At 46.4% G+C, this 18,521-nt stretch overlaps 1 protein-coding gene across 1 annotated transcript in view; it reads left to right on the top strand.

Moving 5' to 3' along the window:
• The first annotated feature begins 682 nt into the window (after positions 1-682).
• The window catches only part of VMA21 (vacuolar ATPase assembly factor VMA21), a 77,555-nt gene continuing 59,716 nt past the window's right edge, over positions 683-18,521 (top strand). Inside the window, exon 1 of the mRNA XM_086918583.1 lies at positions 683-891. Within this exon, the coding sequence (XP_086774709.1) occupies positions 773-891 (119 nt within the window). The 5' untranslated portion in view covers positions 683-772. The remainder of the gene's footprint in view (positions 892-18,521) is intronic.

Raw genomic sequence — 18,521 nt, 5'->3', positions numbered from 1 at the left:
GAAAGGTTTGGGCATTATTGTGGGGAGGGGGGGTTCTTGTGGCCCTGATGTGACTATGGAAGTGCCTTCCCAGTGTGTTTGTGTGGTTGGAGTGTATGCCATTTATTGCAGTATTATCCTTGTACCTGTGTTTGGTTCTCTTTTGTAACATGCACACGCCACTTTGCTCTTGTAACACACTGTTTGCTACCTCTCACATTTTGTTTGCTTTTGATACTTGCACAAGTGCCACCATTGCCTACGTAACGTTTGTTCTTGTGCCTGGGTGTCTAGCATATATTGCAGTGTATTACTTCTAAATGTACTTTGTTTTCTCTTGTAACCTGCACACATGTTTGCTACCTCCTGTATTTTGTTTGCTCACAATTGTCACTTTTACTTCATGTAACTTATCGTCCGCTTTTGTAACTTGTTCATTTGTAATTTTTCTGTTCCTATTGTGAAGCGCTCTGACGCCTTCGGGTAAAGTCCGCGCTATATAAAAACGCATAAATAAATAAACATTGGTTTGGAGTATTGCAACTATCCCACGTCTATTCAACGTTGAGACGCTCAGAGCCACAAGTGTGTGAGGAGGAGGAGCATCGGAGGCAGCCGAAGAGCAGCGAATGAAAGCACACACTGACGGGACGCAGCCATTCCTGTGCCAAGTGACCGTCCAATCACGTGACCTGCTCTTGTCAAATGGGCAGGATAAGCAGGAACGGGAAGCGTCGCGGCCATGCTTCTTGTGTCACGTGCCCTTGAAGTCACGTGACTGTGTTACGTCTTTATGCTCACTGTCACGCTGAAGGCAAGTGCAGTCAGAGCTAGCTGCACCCTAACCGCTGTAATGGAGAAGTTGGATAAGACTGCCCTGAACGCTGCTGGCCCGCTACCGGATTTCAGACCGTAAGTCTGGTTTTTATTTCACGTGCCACGGGGGCGGAAGGCTGGCAACAGTGGCCTTGGGCTCTGCCTCGTCAGCACCCTGGAAACACATGCCCTTCTTTTGCAAAGAAAGGATAACAGTGAAGGCTCTTCTCGTGGAACAGTGGCATCAGGGCCGGCGCTAGGCATGGGCAGTGTGGGCAACTGCCCAGGGCCTCGCGCTCAGGGGGCCCCCTGCTTCACTGTGCAAGGGCACGCTTTCACAGTTAACCTCCAGGGGCCCCTGCCCCACGTAATCAAATTACAAATGCGAGGTGTCTTGACCTTGCTGTCAGGGTGTGATGGCATTCCTGGGTGCACAGGGGTGGGGGACAAACAAAGTAGGGACTGCACCGCAACTGGGCGAGATATTATGTGTGCTCACAGTGTCAGGGGGAGGCAACACCTCTGCTAAGTACCGGCCATTGCCTTTCTGCATTTTGTTGCTAGGTGACAGAAGGCCCCCTTTGCTAGCAGAACCAGCCAGACACAGGTAAGGAGAGGTGGGTGAGGGGAGGAGGGAGCAGCCAGATCAACTGGCTCGTGTGTATATTTGTATCCCCTATTTTTTTTATGGGAATGTGCATTTAAAATGTATGTAGAACTGTCACGGTAGTGTTTTACGAAATGCTTCTTTACTGCTTGGAGGCCCAGGGGAGGGGGCTCCGTTTCCCTGGGCCTCTAGGCACTAGAGCAAGATCCAGGTGTGGGGCCCCCCTCCTTGTGCCATGTAGCCATTACTACCTCTTTCCTTTCTTTGTCCCCCCACCAAAAAAACCAGGCTTGCTGGAAAGGTTTTCTTTTTCTGACATTTTTCACTTTAAATGTGCTCCCTCGGGACGGACAGAAATAAAAGGTTAAAATTGAAAAATAACTAAAGCAAGACAGTGTGGATCGAAAAACGTGGCAACATTGATTTTATTCAAACCCAAAGCACATTAGCGCCACTTTAAAGAGTTTGCCAGTGAAGCGCTACTTTTGTTTTTATGAGATGGGGCAGAGGCAGGGTGACAGACGGAGAGAGACAGAGGGAGGGAGAGTGATAAGGAGGGAGAAAGACAGAGGGAGAGAGACAAGGAGGGAGAGAGACAGGGAGGGAGGGAGATAGAGGGAGGGAGACAGAGGAAGGGAGACAGAGGGAGGGAGACAGAGGGAGGGAGAGAAAGATGTGGGTATGCTGGTCTGGTGGCTCAGTGGACAAAGGCATCTGCTGCAGGGACCTGTGTGAAACCTCATGGTCACAATTTTTTTTTGCTTTCCCCCTCTGACCCCGCCCCCACCGGTGCGGCCCTCGGCCAAAAACCACACTGTAAATTCGCCCCCCCCCCCGAGAAAGTTTGTGAGTTCCCATGCCCTAAATGGTCAGTGACCCGGTCATTGAGGTCACAGGACCCTTGAGCAGGTAGGCTCTAGGGCGGTGGGACCGGTGACATCGCACTGAGCGCTCACTTCGGGTGGGGGCGTCATCTTTGCAAGTATATTATGTTTTTAAAAGCACATGCTGCCTCCTTCCTGGCCTCCAGCAATATTCGGCAACAATAAAAATGTCATGATAACTCCAGTGATTAATGTTCCTCCTTGAGAAAGATTGAAGTTTAGTCTAGTGGAAGTTTTGACTCATGGAAAGGTAGAGCAGAGGATTAATGTGCCTGCTGCAAAGAACATGTACCATGCAGATCACAAAGTGCAGATATTGTAAATAAGTCAGTTAATAAGTCAAAATCCTAACATTGAACAGTGAGCTATTAACTGTCATCTAAGAGCTGCATGCAAACTTCAAGGTATAAATTGGAGGATTATGTTTTTTCCCCAGTCTTTGGTTATCTTAATGTTGCAAAAAGGGTTCATTGGGATAGAATTCAATTCTGGCTATTAAAGAGAACCTCCAACCATGGTATTACGTTCTAAATTCAGAGTTTGTGTTTATCCAGACCAATAACTAATACACTATAATGCCTAGTAACATGATTGTCTGATGACTCCTACACCTTGTAGTCCTTTGTCTTATGTAACATTTCCTATACAGTGATTTAGACATTTATGAGAGATTGTCTCTGTATAATGTGTGTGATATACATTTCTCTGACACCCTACACTGGTATCAGTAGCGCTGTAAATCAAATTAAATGCATCTCAGTGAGAATGTGGTTAGGGCTCCACCAGCGCTAAAGCCGGCCACTTGCATTTCTAACACCAAATCAAAAACGTTGATTTAAAAAAAAAAAGTAAATCTGCAGCATACCTTCAAGTCAATGTATGATTTAGTAGTGGTCTCGGTTGTTCTAGGTCTTTTTTTATTTATGTACAATCTTAATTTGTTCGCAATGGTGTCTTGTATTTTTGTAATATATGTGTTGTGTTTTTGCACTCAACATAATTCTGGCAAGTAAAGAGCCCACACACAAAAAAGATTGTCCTACGACTCTTAGCATGTGCGTGTGGTATACTGGTGAGAAGATTTACGTTAAAAGAAATTACTTAGTATTAATGTCATCCTAAGGTGGCAGCATAATGACACAAAGTGGTAAGGGAGACTTTTGAAATGTGTGAGGTTTGCTTTTATGTAATTTTATATTTTGAATGATCCCGCCCCTCATTACCTCAACAGGATCTTCCCCCTTTATGAGACAGAACTGGAATTTCTATCAAGCACTCATCTGGAAACGATCAGTTAACATTGAGTGAAAAAACATCCATCTTTCTAAGACCTGGAACTAGCTTTTCCATCCAATGTGACAAATGTAATCCATTTAATACAGTTTGAAAATATATGGACTTATTTCATTTGTATATTTATCTTTTTGTCATTGTTACTGATATCCACGTTAGGTCTCTTCAGTGATGCCAAATAAGATCAATAGTCCCGCAATGTCACTTTCTGTGGTCACTTCTTGTGATGTTACATGCAAATTAGAGGGGCCTCACATCTTCCCTTTCGCCCGGGGCCCCAAAAGTTCTAGGACCGGCCCTGAGTGGCATGCCCTTTCACATGAGTGGTTGGATAGAGAAGAGGGAGGGTGTAATTTGTTTATGGTTTCTCCATGCTTAAGGCCAGCCCAGGTTTATCACTAGCATCCCAGGGGTCCCTCTGAAAACCTAATGTATTCTGGCTATTGTATTCTTCGTTCGCTTCCATTAAAATAGACTACTCCACCGAACACCACTTGCATTTATTAGTGAACGTAAAACAAAGGACTAAAAAAACATGGTTTGTGATTACTTGCAGTGATTTGGGCACCTTTAGACTTCCCCACTCCCCTGCCCTTTGGAGAAGGGCAACTCCAAATGTTGAACCGACCATCGTGTTTTCAAGTGAGCTAAAGCTTGTCGTTATCATGTTTGCATAGTCACTCTTTCCTACAACTTAAGATACGAATTTCAAGGGACTTGTTATTTTTCCTGTTGTGTCACAGGACCCCCATGTTGTCGGGTTGTTGCACGTGAATGATCCAAGAGAGTGATTAGTTGTGTTGCATTATATTACAGCATTTATATAGCGCTTACCATCCTTATGTGGGGCTCTGAAGCGCTTGCCTATGCAGGTAACTTGCTACACCGTGTAGGGTGTGTGGTTGGAGAGATGTTGTCCTTATATTGATAGATGTTGTCCTTATATTGATAGATGACAGGGTCATCGCCACAACTCGCCTCAATATGTCTTGGGCTTTGTGGTGCAGTGTTAGGAATCCCCATTTGCATACATATACTGTAAATCTGGCGTCTAAAAACACATTTATGGCTTAAAATAGTATTAATATTTTGAATTTTATGGTATAGAATGCACATTTTTATAACTCCCAAAGCCCATAATTGTTTACCTTCGTGTGTTTGTTTGTACGGGGTAGCAAATCATCTTGAATAGTCTGACCGTTTCTGTAACAATACGTGCTTTATTAGAAATTATGTATACCATAGTTCAAGTCTTTGTTTTTCTTAAAAATAAATATATTTAAATTTTGTGGTTTTATAAATTGTGAACCATGCACTTTTCAACATTAGTGTGCTGTATACAGGAGAGGACGTATACAAATAACTGATGGTTGGAATGCTTAAATTAATCTCTGCCGCTGTTAATTACTCAGGCGCATAACACTCCACTGTTATTTTGCACACCATGACACTCAGTTTGGGCTTAGCCATATGCAATTGAGCCTTGACCCTGTAATGATGCAGATTTCTTCCCCCATAGAGCACAGGATGCCAGGATGTGTAGAGCAGTTTCTTTATTATAATTATGCAAATTCGCTAACACAACGAGCGCCGAGCGTCTAACTCTCTCCAGCTCCGGTCGCTTCTGCCGTTTCTCTTCCTTCGCGCGCTTTCCTACGCATGCGCCAGTGTTAAGCTCTTGCTCCGGCGCGGCACGTCATCACGCCATGCGCCGGAGACTGGAGCGCAACACTACATATCTCCTCTTTTTTCAATAACACAAACAACTGTGGTTCCAGTTCAATAGTCACTCATATCATAGTCTTTGAAACTAGGGGGCAGGGTGACTGCCCTCCCGGCACGGGTTCGTCTTACCGGGGTGAGCTCTTCCCTGTTACCTTCACCGGGAAGACTCCTCACGACCTTCTGTGTTCCTTTTTCCTTCTCCCCAGCCGGGGCCATGTTCGTCACTGCTCCTTCATCTGTCCGTGCTTCTTCGTTCTCTTCATTGTCCTCTAGAGTAGGCCTTTCCTTCTGCCTCTCATTGCCTATCTCCATCTCTTCCTTTCCATTGGCTTGCCTCTGATCCTCAGTCTCTTCCTCCTTGCCTGCCGGCCACTGCATGATCCTGTTGACCTTTGCCATTCGGTCTTGGGACTACACTTTCCCATCGCTGAGCAAAGCCGCTTTTCCATACACTTCTTGAACCTGCAGGGGTTTGCTGTACTTGCTTTCACCTTTTCTTTGGAGAGTTGAGAGTTTGACTCTAACCCATTCCCCTCTTTCCAAGTTAGTGTCTTTGGTGTTGTGCCTTCTGTTGTAATGTGCGGCGTACACCTTTTGGGCTCTCTCCAGGTTGTGCTGCATCACCGCCGGCGACCATTTGCTCGTCACAGTTTTTTCTCTCCACACCACATTGTCTCTCGTGAAGGGGAGCCTGCCCCTCGGGATTTGGAAGGGGCGTGTAACCCAGCACTGTCGGGGTGATCCTGTAGGCCCACAGCATGCTCTGAACTTCCGTTTCCCAATCTTTCCCTTGCATTATGGCAGCCTGTATTGACCCCATCAGTACACGGTTGAATCGTTCCACTTGTCCGTTGCATGCGGGATGATACACTGCCGTGAGTTTGGACCTTATACCGTTCCTTTCCATGTACTTGGTCCATTTGTCCGAGGAAAACTGTGGCCCATTGTCACTCCTAATTGTCCTCGGTATTCCTTCACTCAAAAACAGTGAGGTGAGAAATCTCAACACCGTGTCTGAGTCCATGGTTTCTTGCACATCTATTTCAGGCTTCTTAGAGTATTTGTCTATTACTACGCACAGGTATTTGGCTGTACCCCTGTTGTCTAGAACAGGTCCCAATATGTCCACGGCTATGTCTTCCCAGGGATTTTGGGGACGCTCAAATTCACCCAACGCGGGCCTCAATGGTCTCAGTATTTTATCTGCTGCTTGGCACTGGCCACATTCCCTCACTTGCCTTTCTATCTGACTGTCCATTCCCGGCCACCAGTACATCTGTTTCCACAATGCCGAGGTGACCTTCATGAAGCTGACCCAGCAGCAGAGGAATCAGTGTCGCTGGAGGGATTACTTTATCCCCCCGGTACACGAAGATGCCTGAATCACTCGCCGATAGTTGTTCCCTTACTTTGTAGTATTTCCTCAAGGTGGCTTTGAGATGCCTTTTTTCTGGCCACCCCTGGATCAGATACTGTTTGACTTCCTCCATTTCACCGTCATTCTCGTAGGCTTGGGCCCATTCTTGCCTGCTGATTGTTCTTTCCGAGTCATCCATTTCCGCCACCATTTCATCCGTGCCGGGCGGAACTGTCGGCGCCTCTTCCATGGCTGAGGCCCTGCTCAAATAATCCGCTACTTTGTTCCGTGTCCCTGGCAAGTACTCTACATCATAGGTGTAGACTAGTAACTTGAGTGTCATTTTTGCAATGCGTGGTGTGGCTGTGTCGTGGCCGCAGGAGGTCAACACCTTGACTAGAGGTTTATGGTCCGTTTGCAGCTTGAAGCGAGTGCCCCAAATGAATTGTCTGAGTTTTCCCATGGCCCATGTGACCGCCAGCATCTCTTTTTCTATAACACTGTATTTCTGTTCAGTGGGAGACAACGCCCTGGATGCAAAGCTGAGTGTCTCCACTGTGCCATCCTTCCATTCCTGTGCCAGCACAGCCCCTAATCCTTTTTCACTGGCATCAGTTGTCAATATGGTGCTGCCCGTCGGGTCATATCCGTGCAGGGGTACTGCTCCACTTATGTCACTCTTCAGACCTTCAAATTCACTCTGTGCCTCTTCATCCCATTTTAAACAGCGACTTGTCCCTGATGAGCTGTCGGAGTTTATGAGTCTTGATGGCGAAGTGTCTTACAAATTTACTATAATAGTCCGCCATTTCGAGGAATGACCTTACTTCCTCCTTGTTGACTGGGGGTCTGGTATCGCAAATGGCTTTCACATTGTCTTTAGGGGGATATCCCTTGACTCCCTATTTCATGTCCGAGATAGGTGACCGATGACATGCCCAGCCTGCACTTACTCCATTCGGCTGTGAGACCTTTTTCTTGTAGCACAGTAAGTACTCTTGTCAGTTTCTTGTCATGGTCTTCTTGATTGGTTCCCATGATCAGGATGTCTTCCTGAAAGTACTGCACCCCTGGCAGCTCCTTGAATAGTCGGTGCATTAACTTCTGGAATACCGCAGATGACAGACCAAATGGCATGCGGCGGAACTGATAACACCCAAAGGGTGTGATGAATGAGGTTAATTTCCTGCTCGATGGGTGTAAGTCAATCTGATGATACGCTGAAGTGAGGTCAATTGTAGAAAACCAAGTCACCCCTTTCGTTCTTGCTAGCATCTCCTCAATCCTTGGTAGGGGAAATTTTTCCGCAGTTAGACATTTGTTGAGCCCGCGGAGGTCCACACATAAACGCACCTTGCCATTGGGCTTCCTGGCTACGACCAAGGGGGCTAGCCATTCTGAGCTGTCAATCGCTTCTATTATCCCCTGTTCTTCTAATCTTTGGAGTTCCTGCTGGACTGCGTCCTTGATGGAGATGGGGATGTTCCTGACCTTGTGGGACACCGGGCGGCGATCGTCCTTGAGGAGTATTTTATGTACAAACTTTTCCAGTTTTCCAACCGTGCCTCCAAACACGTTGGGGAAGGCCTGCTTCAATTTGTCATGCTGTGGCCAGCGGCCGTCTTCCCTCAAAAGGGTTTGCTCCTTGCCTCCTGGATTCAATTTTATTCACAGGTCACCCTGGTCTCTCCAACCTAGCACTGAGGGTCCTCGCTCCACTACATACAGCTTGCAGATCGCTGATCTACCCCTAAATTCAAATTTTAGGGCGCGGAAGCCCACCATAGGAATCGCATTGCTGGTGTACGAAATGGGTCGTATGTCCGGTGGGTTTAACTGTGGACCCAGGGTGGGCACAAAGTCTTCCTCCCATACAGATCGTTGCACAATGGAGTATGGAGATACCGAGTCAATCGCTATGTGGACCTTCACTCCTCCTATCAGCATGTCTGTGCGTGGTTTGTCCGATCGTTTACTTCCAGCACCTGTTCTTCGACGCACAAGACCATGTCGTCCTCTTCCTGGTCCTCCTCCGTCTGGTCCTCTGACAGGGACTGCCCTATGCACTTCACCATGGATTTCTTCCCTTTCTTGCGGCATACTTTCTCGAATTGGCCAACCAGGCCACAAAAGGAGCATCTGGAGCGAAACGCTGGACACAGTTTGTCTTGCGCAGAGTGAGCTGTACTCCCGCACCTGTAGCACGAAAATTTGCTGTCCGTGGGCTGTCTTCCAGGTGATGCCTGTTTCCCTGTCCACCTGGAATCCTGCCTTCTTTCTCCTCTGGATCCCTTTTGCCTTCTTGGCCGAAGGAGCGTCGTCTATTTTGTTGACCATCTGCCTCTGCGTGCTCTCCTTCTTGGCTGCCTCTGCGCAGCGTTTTGAAAGTTCCGCTTTCTTGACCATTGCAATTACGTCTTTGAGCGACGCTTCTCCCTGCGCCCACAACTTGTCTTGGACCGACTTGTTCGTGGTGTGCATGACTATTTGGTCCTTGATGTATTCGTCCTGTAGTTGCCCATACTTGCACGTGATGGCCAGACGCCTCAAAGCTGCCACGTAGTCGTCTATTGATTCTCCTTCTTCCGACTTTCTTTGTTGGAAGTTGTACCGGTCGATGGATACACATACCGCCGGACGATAGTGGTTGTCTAGGTCTTCCAGAGTGTTCTTGAAGACGTCATTGTCCGTGTCTGGTCTCTCTTTTGGCACGATGTTCGCGAACACACGTACACCTTCCGGGCCCAGGTTATGCAGGAGTAACCTCTTCTTCCTAACGCTGGGGAATGGCTCGCCGTTTTAATCTTCAAAGGCTTCCACATAGTTCTTGAAATACTCCCTCCAGTCCTCCCACTTCATCAGGGGTTCGCCTGGTCTGGGTAGGAAGGGGATGGGTGCCGTTAGTGATGTCGCCTGGTTGCTCATTCTGGGCGCTGTTCTAGGTCCTCTGTCTCGGTTCCCTGGGCTACCCGGTGTGTTGGGGTTCCCTTCTGTCAGGCTTCTCCTTGGCTTTTTGGACTGCCCGGTGCACTGACAGTTCTACCTTGTGTGGTGCTGGGGAGGTGTACTTCACCTTCCTCCCTATCACTGTCCCTTCTTTCTGCCAGGATCTCAGCTACGTGCCCCTCTGTGCGCTTTGCTGGCTTTGACTTGCTCTGATATGGCTTGGTGCCACGTGGGTGCAGGCTGCTGTGGTCTTGCGCTGCTGCCACGCTCTGTTGTGAATAGCGCTGCTGCTCTGGGCGAGCTCACCATGTGGTGCCCCTTTCTACTGTATCTGACCTGCTTTTATAGCCTTGTCCTCTTGTTGCTGCTTCTCCTGTGGTGCTGCGTGGGGTTGGTGGGGTGCTCCCAGTCCTTGTCGCCACTGTAATGATGCAGATTTCTTCCCCCCACAGAGCACAGGATGCCAGGATGTGTAGAGCAGTTTCTTTATTATAATTATGCAAATTCGCTAACACAACGAGCGCCAAGCGTCTAACTCTCTCCAGCTCCGGTCGCTTCTGCCGTTTCTCTTCCTTCGCGCGCTTTCCTACTCCTCCTGCGCGCATGCACCAGTGTTCCGGTCTTGCTCCGGCACGTCATCACGCCATGCGCCGGAGACTAGAGCGCAACACTACAGACCCTGCTCCAATAAGAACAGTCCAGCCTGAACTGCCAAGCCAGGGTGGCATGCTGTGCAAAATAATGATTGACTGGAATGCACAGACACGGTCCCTGTGCTCACTGTGCACTGGAACCAAGCTATACAAGACTGAAGAGCCCTAAATGGCAAAAACGGTCCTGGGTTGCTTGCGTTCCAGTTTAGGGAAGACCTAGCCTTGAAGTTCGGTCTAGACTGTTCCTATTGGAGCAGGGTCAAGACTGATTTCCATATGGCTGGGTTCAAACTCAGGTGGCATGATGTGCAAAATAATGATGGATTGGGATGTGTCCTGAGTAATTACCAGTGGCTGACATTAATTAAAGAATTCTATCGATTACTTTTTTTTCAATATACTTAAGTAAAGAGGAAAGGAGCAATATATTTGAACAGTGCATCAGGAGTATCCATAGCCCAGATTGAACCTGACGAAAGTGTGTACTTAATCTAGCAAACAGTTCTTATTGAAAATCTTTTTCTCAATTGTCTTGGGGCTGTGTTCCCTGCCTTGGCCAGTCTGTTCCTTGTCCAGATTGAAAAAGGGACTGCGTTGTGATCTGACCATACTAACGGTAAATAGGGATTTTTTTGTTTGTTTGTTTTTAGAGGAAAAAACGATGGCAGCTGCTTGAAATGGCCGTTTGCTGTCTTTTTATCAACTTCCACCTCCTTACAATGGGGGGGCTGAGCGACGACTTTGCTCTACTTTCTGGTTTGATCATAAGGGTTCTATCACATCTCTCACTACTGGGCCAATTGAGTCTCTATACAGGCTTTACTCCCTTCTCTACTCTTGCCCACAACAGTGTGAAGAGACTCTCCTGGCTCTGGATTCCACAGGTTCAGTCTTAGCCTCAGCCTCCGGGGAGATGGCGGTTTGGACATCTGTGGAGGATGTAAAGGAAAATGCAACCAAAAGGGTGTTGGTAGAAGGGTGTGAGCCGGGTACTCTGAGAGACACAGCAAGGAATATTGCAATGGAAAGTGTCCAGCCACATAAAATCTTTCAGGGGGGAGGGGGACCTAGATTGTATAAAAATCGTATTCGGCAAGAGCAGAGAAGTGAGTAAAGCCCATATAGAGACTCAAGATGGCCCAGTAGTGGGAGATGTGACAGACCCCTTATGATCAAACCAGAAAGTGAAGCAAAGCCGTTGCTCAGTCACCCATTGTTAGGGGGTGGAAGTTTGTAAATACTGGGATCACTATCTGGAGGCGAATTATTGCTTTTTTTTTCCCTTGCCGGATGGCACCTGGTAAGTAGCTGGGTCAGAATCAAGTATGTATTCAAGTGAAACCGAGAGCCTACCAGCCTATCAGAGTAGACTCTGCAACTGCTGCACGGAAAGTGAGAAGGAAAACTGGAGGCCGTGACAGTAAGGGAGGTAAAGATCTCAAATGAGATTACTCCCCGGGTGATCAGCTGGTTGGAAGTGGCTCAGTTGGGTCTCCAGATACTCAGTAATACCCCCTTCTCTGGATACTATCTTACAGTGTGTTATGTCACATTGTGAAGAGGCTTGGCACGAAAGCCACTGCTCGGACGGCAGCTCTTAAGCTGCAGGCGTATGTCAGGAAGATAGCTAAGACGTGTAATGCCATCAGTGAGCTGCTAACGGACCTAGAGATTAGAGCTCCTGCCCTCGAGACAGATTGCTGGCGCCCGTGGACAAGCGGAAGCTCATGAATCCCAACTTATTGACATCCAGTGGAAGTTGGAAGACCCAGAGAAGGCCCAATTATCTCAGGTTTTTAGGGATTCCTGAAGGAAGGGAAGGGTTTGCTATACGGTCGTACATGGTAGAGCTGTTGAGTAAGGCTTTTCCAGACTTAGAAGGATAGAATTGGCATCATGAGATGCAGAGAGCACACAGAGTTCCCTTCTTCCTGCGACAACCAGCAAAAACGGATACAAACCCCAGTGCTGTGCTGGTGTACTTTGGAACCCCTTTGCTGTGACAAAATATCTTTGAGAAAGCTAGGCCTGAGGCACGACAGCCTGTTGAGGACTTTTCAATTTTTGCCATGCCAGATTTTTATCACATAACTGTTCAACAGCGCTGGCTCCTACGTCAAATTATAAAACCATTTAAGGAAAAGGGTGCCCAGGCCTTTTTAATTCACCCAACCTGCTTGTAAGTGATTTGCGTAGATCGCACCAGGTTCTTCACTTCTGAAATTAAAGCCAAGAAGTTTCTTGCGGAGGGTGGAGTATAATTGTTCGTTGTACGACTGTGCTAATTTGCTTGACTTGTTCACAGGGCCCTTATGAGTAATTTATATGGCTAGGTTAGATGGGTACATGGTTGTGGTTTAATCAGTTATGATCGGTAATTGCAGCCACTGGTTGGGGGAGCTGCTCCCCATCCACCATAGACCGCTTCAGGTCTGTATTTCCTCAAAATAGGGGTGCTCAAGGGTGGGAGGGATAGGGTGGCGGAGGATGATTGGCGAGGGAGGTTTGGGAGAGGATATGGAAGGGGGTGGTGGTGGGTTGGTGCAGCAGTGAGAGAAAAAACCCAATGGACCAGCGAGGACGTAATGGTTTTTGTGTGGCTATTTACAGGCTGGTTAACTGTTATAAGTATGGGTAGAATGTCCATCGGCTCAATAAACACCAGTCGTCTTAAAGGTCAGGTAAAACGTAGGGTTGGAGAGGTATTAAGATCCCTGGGATTTGACATATGTCAACAAGTAACCCTTATTCCGTGGGATAGGAGAGGATCAATTTAAAATTCCAGGATATACACTGGTGGCCTGCTCTACTCAGACTTGTACAATCAGAGGGGTTGCAATCCATGTGTCAAATAATCTGGCTCCAGCCAGTTGAGTCCTGGAAAATAAATGGGGACGATGGGCAATAGTAACACTGATATGTTCTAATCAAGTTGATCCTAGGGTACTGGAATAACTCAAGATGGAATTAGCTTCTTGGCCAGATCCCCCAATTATATGCGGGGACTTGAACGTTTATCTGGCTGTTAGTGAGACCCCTATTAATAAATATCAGGGGAGAAAGCCACAAGTGCATCAGGCAGTAGTCTCACTAACGACTAGCATGGTTTAGTGGATGTCTAGGCCAAGAGGAATCCCTTGAATCCTGACTATACATAGTATTCTTTTCCCCACAAGAGGTATGTGAGGCTAGTCTATTTTTTTTTGTATCCACTACAATACTTGATGGCAGAAATATTAGGAAGTTGCCCAAAATACTTTCGGACCTTAACCTTTGGTTTTTACATCATGGTTCAAGGGCATTTGATACTCCAATCCAAATGGAAATTCAACAGGAAACTGTTTGCTAATGACTCTTTCATAGAGCATATCCGGGGCTGGGCTCAACATTTCTTTGATACGAATAGATATAGTGCCCCGAGGGAAATAGCGCGGGCTATGTTTAAGGCAGTATTAAGGGGCGCGGTCGCTAGCTTTGTGCAATACCACAGGAAAAGGCAGCAGAATGAGATGCACCGGCTGATCAGACAACTTACCTCACTTGAGGAGAAATATACCACCACAAGAGTCTGTAGACAGGAAGAGCTACAAGCCCAACTACAGATAGGTTATTCGGATCAAAGCTGAGATCAATAATTATTATAATAAAAAATAGCCGAAGCCTATAGCAGAAATAATGAGTATGGAGAGACCACCGGTAAACACTTAGCTCTATGTATGAGACAGAACTCAACTAGAAATAATATTGCTAAGATTAGAAGAAAGAATGGGACTTATACGACTGACTCACATGAGATTCTTAGGTTCTTCACATCGTTTTTTGGGGGAACTATACCAGGCAGAAACACGTTATCACATCAGAGATAGGAAGGCTAAGCACTGATGGGGAGGATTGTAGGGGCTGCTCCTCATTACTGCAAGAACTGGAGACTGACATTACAGTAGGGGACGTTACAGAGGCATTCCAGATAATGGCCTCAGAAGGCACTGGCCCGGATGGAATCTCCATGAAAGTTTGATATGCTTCATGCAGTACTGGCTCCCTTATTATTAGATCTATTTCTGCTGTTCAGTATAGGAAGCAGCCCCCGCATTCCTGGCTAGGCAACAATAGTATTTTTTTTTTAAAGAAATGGAAATCCCCAGAGTACCCCAGAGTACCTAGCATCGTATTGCCCCTTCTCCTTTTATTAATGCAGATCAAAACTGTACGTACGGTACGATTAGGCAAGTTTATATCTAGGCTTGTAAGTCCGTGGCAACATGGCTTTATACCGGGGAGAGGGACTATGGATCATATCCGATGAGTCATTATTTTATTTGACATAGTGGCTATCTCAGGAGAACAGATAGCACTGATTCTCCTTGATGCCCAAAAAGCTTTTGATCGAGTTTCATGGCACTGTCTTTGGGACATTTTACGGCAGATTGGCTTCAGACCACATATAATTACTGCCATCAGAGCTATGTATTTGCATCCCTATGCTAGAATACAAATGATGGGCAGGGAATCCGAAAGGATTGAAGTTGCTAGAGGGACAAGACAGGGGTGTCCTTGTCAGATTTTTTTTTTTTTTGCCCTATATATCGAACCACTCAGAGCAATTTTGTTTAACCAGAAGATTAAGCCATTATCAGTCAGGGGCTATGAAACTAAAGTTTTAGCGTATGCTGATGACCTAGCTTTTGTAACCCTTGATCCACGGAGTGAGATTATACAGGTAGAAATCCTGGCTAAGGAATTTTGCAGGCAGGCTGGCTATCTCTGAAAGGATGTATGACATTACAACGCATGCTTTTACCACTCATGCCTTTACAACTCGTTTTTTACAACGAAAACCTTTACAACTCATAGTGCTTTGGGGTGCTGGATAGTGAATAGTTTAATTTACTATTCCAACTCCAGTCCCCGTGGACACTAGGGAAGGTGTTGGAAAGTAAATTAAACTTATTCCCTATCCTAGAGCGCCCCCCCAGCGCAATGCGTTGTAATGGTTTGCGTTGTAAAAGTTGCGTGGTAAAGGCACTGCGTGGTAAAAGTTGCGTTGTAAAGGAGGTTTCCCTCTCTGAAACACTGAGAAGACCCATATCATTTGCGCCCAGAATATTACGCGTCAGGATCCACGCAGGACTTAAGTGACCACATATCTCGGGATTGGTATAACTGCTAATGTGGACTTAATCTGGCCAACAAACATGGACTCCCTGTTAGCCAAAATCAATAGGGATTTAAGATGGGTCGACAAACTGCACCTTTCAATAATAGGAAGGTGTAATGTCCTCAAAATGGCTATGTTCCCAAAGGTTCTCTACCTATTCCCCTCCATCCCTTTTGAGCTTGAACCTGTTTGTATCAAAATACTTGATGCACTATTTTCAAACCTTATGTCACTTTCAGAAAGTTACTCAAGTTCTTAACCTCTTGTGGCCATTATCATGATTTTGGTATAATATGTATTTCATTTGCCTCTCGTTTTTATAGCTTAGGTATGCATATGAATCCATTTGATATGACTCTGTTTTTAGCCTGATTTTGCGTACCGCACTATGAAGTTGATCTTTCGATTTCTCTTAGCATATCTTAAGGTACTATGTTTCAGGACCACCGTGAATGTATATTAATATTTATATCCTTTTTACTGCTTTCTATTGTTTTATGATTTTAGCTACACTGTGCTTGATGAATTATATTGTATATCGCTGTGTTATCTAGGACAAATATTGAACATATTTAAAAAAAAAAAAAAGTTTGAGTATTTCTTTTGCTTCAATTTGATCCATCATGTATTAAGTTTTTCTGGCTGCTTTACAGAGCCTGTGATACTTTACTGCTGGATTTCTTAGTCTCACTGCTTCTGTGAACCATGGGGCTGGCAGATGACATCTTACTTGGTGACTGATTTTTACTGGCAACACTATATTTACTGCCTCCCTCATCCAGACATCTGTTGTGGGTTCATCCTATTCTGCTCCTTGCCCTATCTGGGCTTGATTTCATTAATTGGTCATTCAGCCGAGGGATATCTAACTAAGACCACTGTCTCAATGGTCTTGGGCTCTGCCTCCTGCCTTGTCCAGTCTGCTACTAGTACAGATTGATAAAGGGACTGCGTAGAGAATTGACCATACTAACAGTATGGCTGGACTAATCTTAAATGACTCTATTTGAAAACATTGGGTCTATCAGATGTCCCACTCTATTCGTGGTCCGTCATTCATAAGTTCCATGTGAACACCCCAGAGATCTGCAGTCATAGATTGCCCTACGTAGAAATTGTTCCCCTCCAGATGTACATTTAAATCTCCCAATCGCATAAAATTTGTAGCACTGAGAATTTCTGGAGCAAGGATGTCTAGGAGTGTCGTCACTAGTTTATTTCATAGCCGGTGGCTGATACATTAAAATACCTGTCACTGTGAAGCTATTAGTGAGTTCCAATTAGAATGCCATAGCTTCACATGCTGGTATATCTATTTCTTTGGCATTGCATTTATAGCTGTTTTTAAACACAATGGCCAACCCCCCTCCTGGCTTTCCTTGTCTTATGGCTTGTAACACCTCAGTAAAATCATGCAAGACTGCTTCCATGCTCTCTCTCACGGTATGTTGGCCTGTTTCCCTGCTAGCCCACAGTGCACCATCTGCACCCCATACCTGACAGGGTAACACATGTATGTGCAACCTCAGAACATGACACCCCTGATCCCCCACGGAAATTGTGGTATCCTGAAGTCCAAGTGCTGGTGCGTGTTAATTCAGAGCAAGTTTCCCCAGGGCCTGGCGGCCAGCTTTCTGTCTTACCCTCTCTTGTGGAGTGATGGTTCAGAGTTCCCAGGGTCCTTTGGCCATCCGGTGGTGTCCAGACAGCAGGAAGGTGTGGCCTTGGTGGCGGCTGTCATCCTTGTTCCTCCTCTGATGCAGTAAGTCTCCCCTGGGATCAGGGGCAGGTCTTCCCTGACTGGGAGAGCTAAAGTTGTTTCTCTCACTGTCCATGGGCCAAAGTCCATGGTGTCCTCTCTGCTGCACGTGGGATCAGGATGATGGCCCCTTTTCTTCTTCATGGCCAATTCCTTCCAACACACAGGTAGAGCCGCAGCAGCACATTCAGGACGGCAGCTCTTTCTCTTCACTGCTGCTCCAACCTGGCATATAGGGTAGGCATGTGATAAAAGAATGGTGAAATCCACCTTTATCTCACTGTGCAGCACAAGGATGGTTACCTGATGCTTCAACGCAACCCCCACCTGGCAAGAGGATCACAGACTATGGCACACAGGCCATCCACCCAATTGGTGCGTTTGTCCTTGTGGACCCAAATCTCACTATCTGCTCCTGAGATCCATGCAGCAAGATCCTCTCTGGACCTTGCTCCATTCAAGCGATCTCCTTCGCTTCACAGGGCCTGCTGGTCTTGGGTCAGACAAGTGTTCTTGGTCCTCTGGGTGATGTCCCCTCACTCTGGTCACAAAAGGCAGAACTTGTGCTGAGTTACTCCACGCTAATGTACAGTTTGTTTGACAACTTTGGAATCTCAGGCAGTGTCTTTTACCCATTTCCAGACACATTTGCAATGTAGTGTTTTTGTATTTGAAGGTGTTTTTTTGGGGGGGGGGGTGTATCTCACTTTGAAGTGCTCACTCCTTTGTGTTCTTTCTTTAGAGAACAGTCTATCACAGCAGACCGTTTCCAATGTTGATAGCCCTAAACACAAGCCAAGGGAGTGACTAGGGGTTCCCACCTGATGCTAGCCTCAGTGACAAGTGGTTGAAAAGCTTACCACAGTGCCCCAGCCATGCTCTTTATGATTCTCTTATCAGCACAATCTCTTCCTTCAGATGTGCCCAGACCGATTTGACCAGTGACTTCCTTTCAGAATGAGAAAGCTCTTATTGAAGTGCACCAAAAAGCCTAGATCTTCCTTCCTCCCATGTATGTCCCACTCCGCTCACAGAAAAGCATTAATCCCAAATCTGCCTGAGGGGAACCTCCACCACTCTATGCTCCTCCAGCAAGGTCTGGGTCTCCCAAAATGAAATCCAGTGTTTTTCATGTATTGTACCCTTCTCAAGTGCGCATATTCCTGTGTACACATGTATTCAGATGTGCTCAGTCTCGAATGTACTGCACCTCTTCCTGGGTACAGTTGCATCCTAGTGCACTCATGCAACACTACACACTATCTCCTATGTCCTATACCTTCACGCAGGCACACACCACCTAGCGTACACATGCAGCTGCTTGTGCTATCCATCCTGCACTGT

This window comes from Lissotriton vulgaris, chromosome 4_1, assembly GCF_964263255.1.
Source record: "Lissotriton vulgaris chromosome 4_1, aLisVul1.2, whole genome shotgun sequence".
Taxonomy (NCBI): domain Eukaryota; kingdom Metazoa; phylum Chordata; class Amphibia; order Caudata; family Salamandridae; genus Lissotriton; species Lissotriton vulgaris.
The sequence above is the reverse complement of the archived record's forward strand: the minus strand, read 5'-3'. Positions and strand labels throughout refer to the sequence as shown.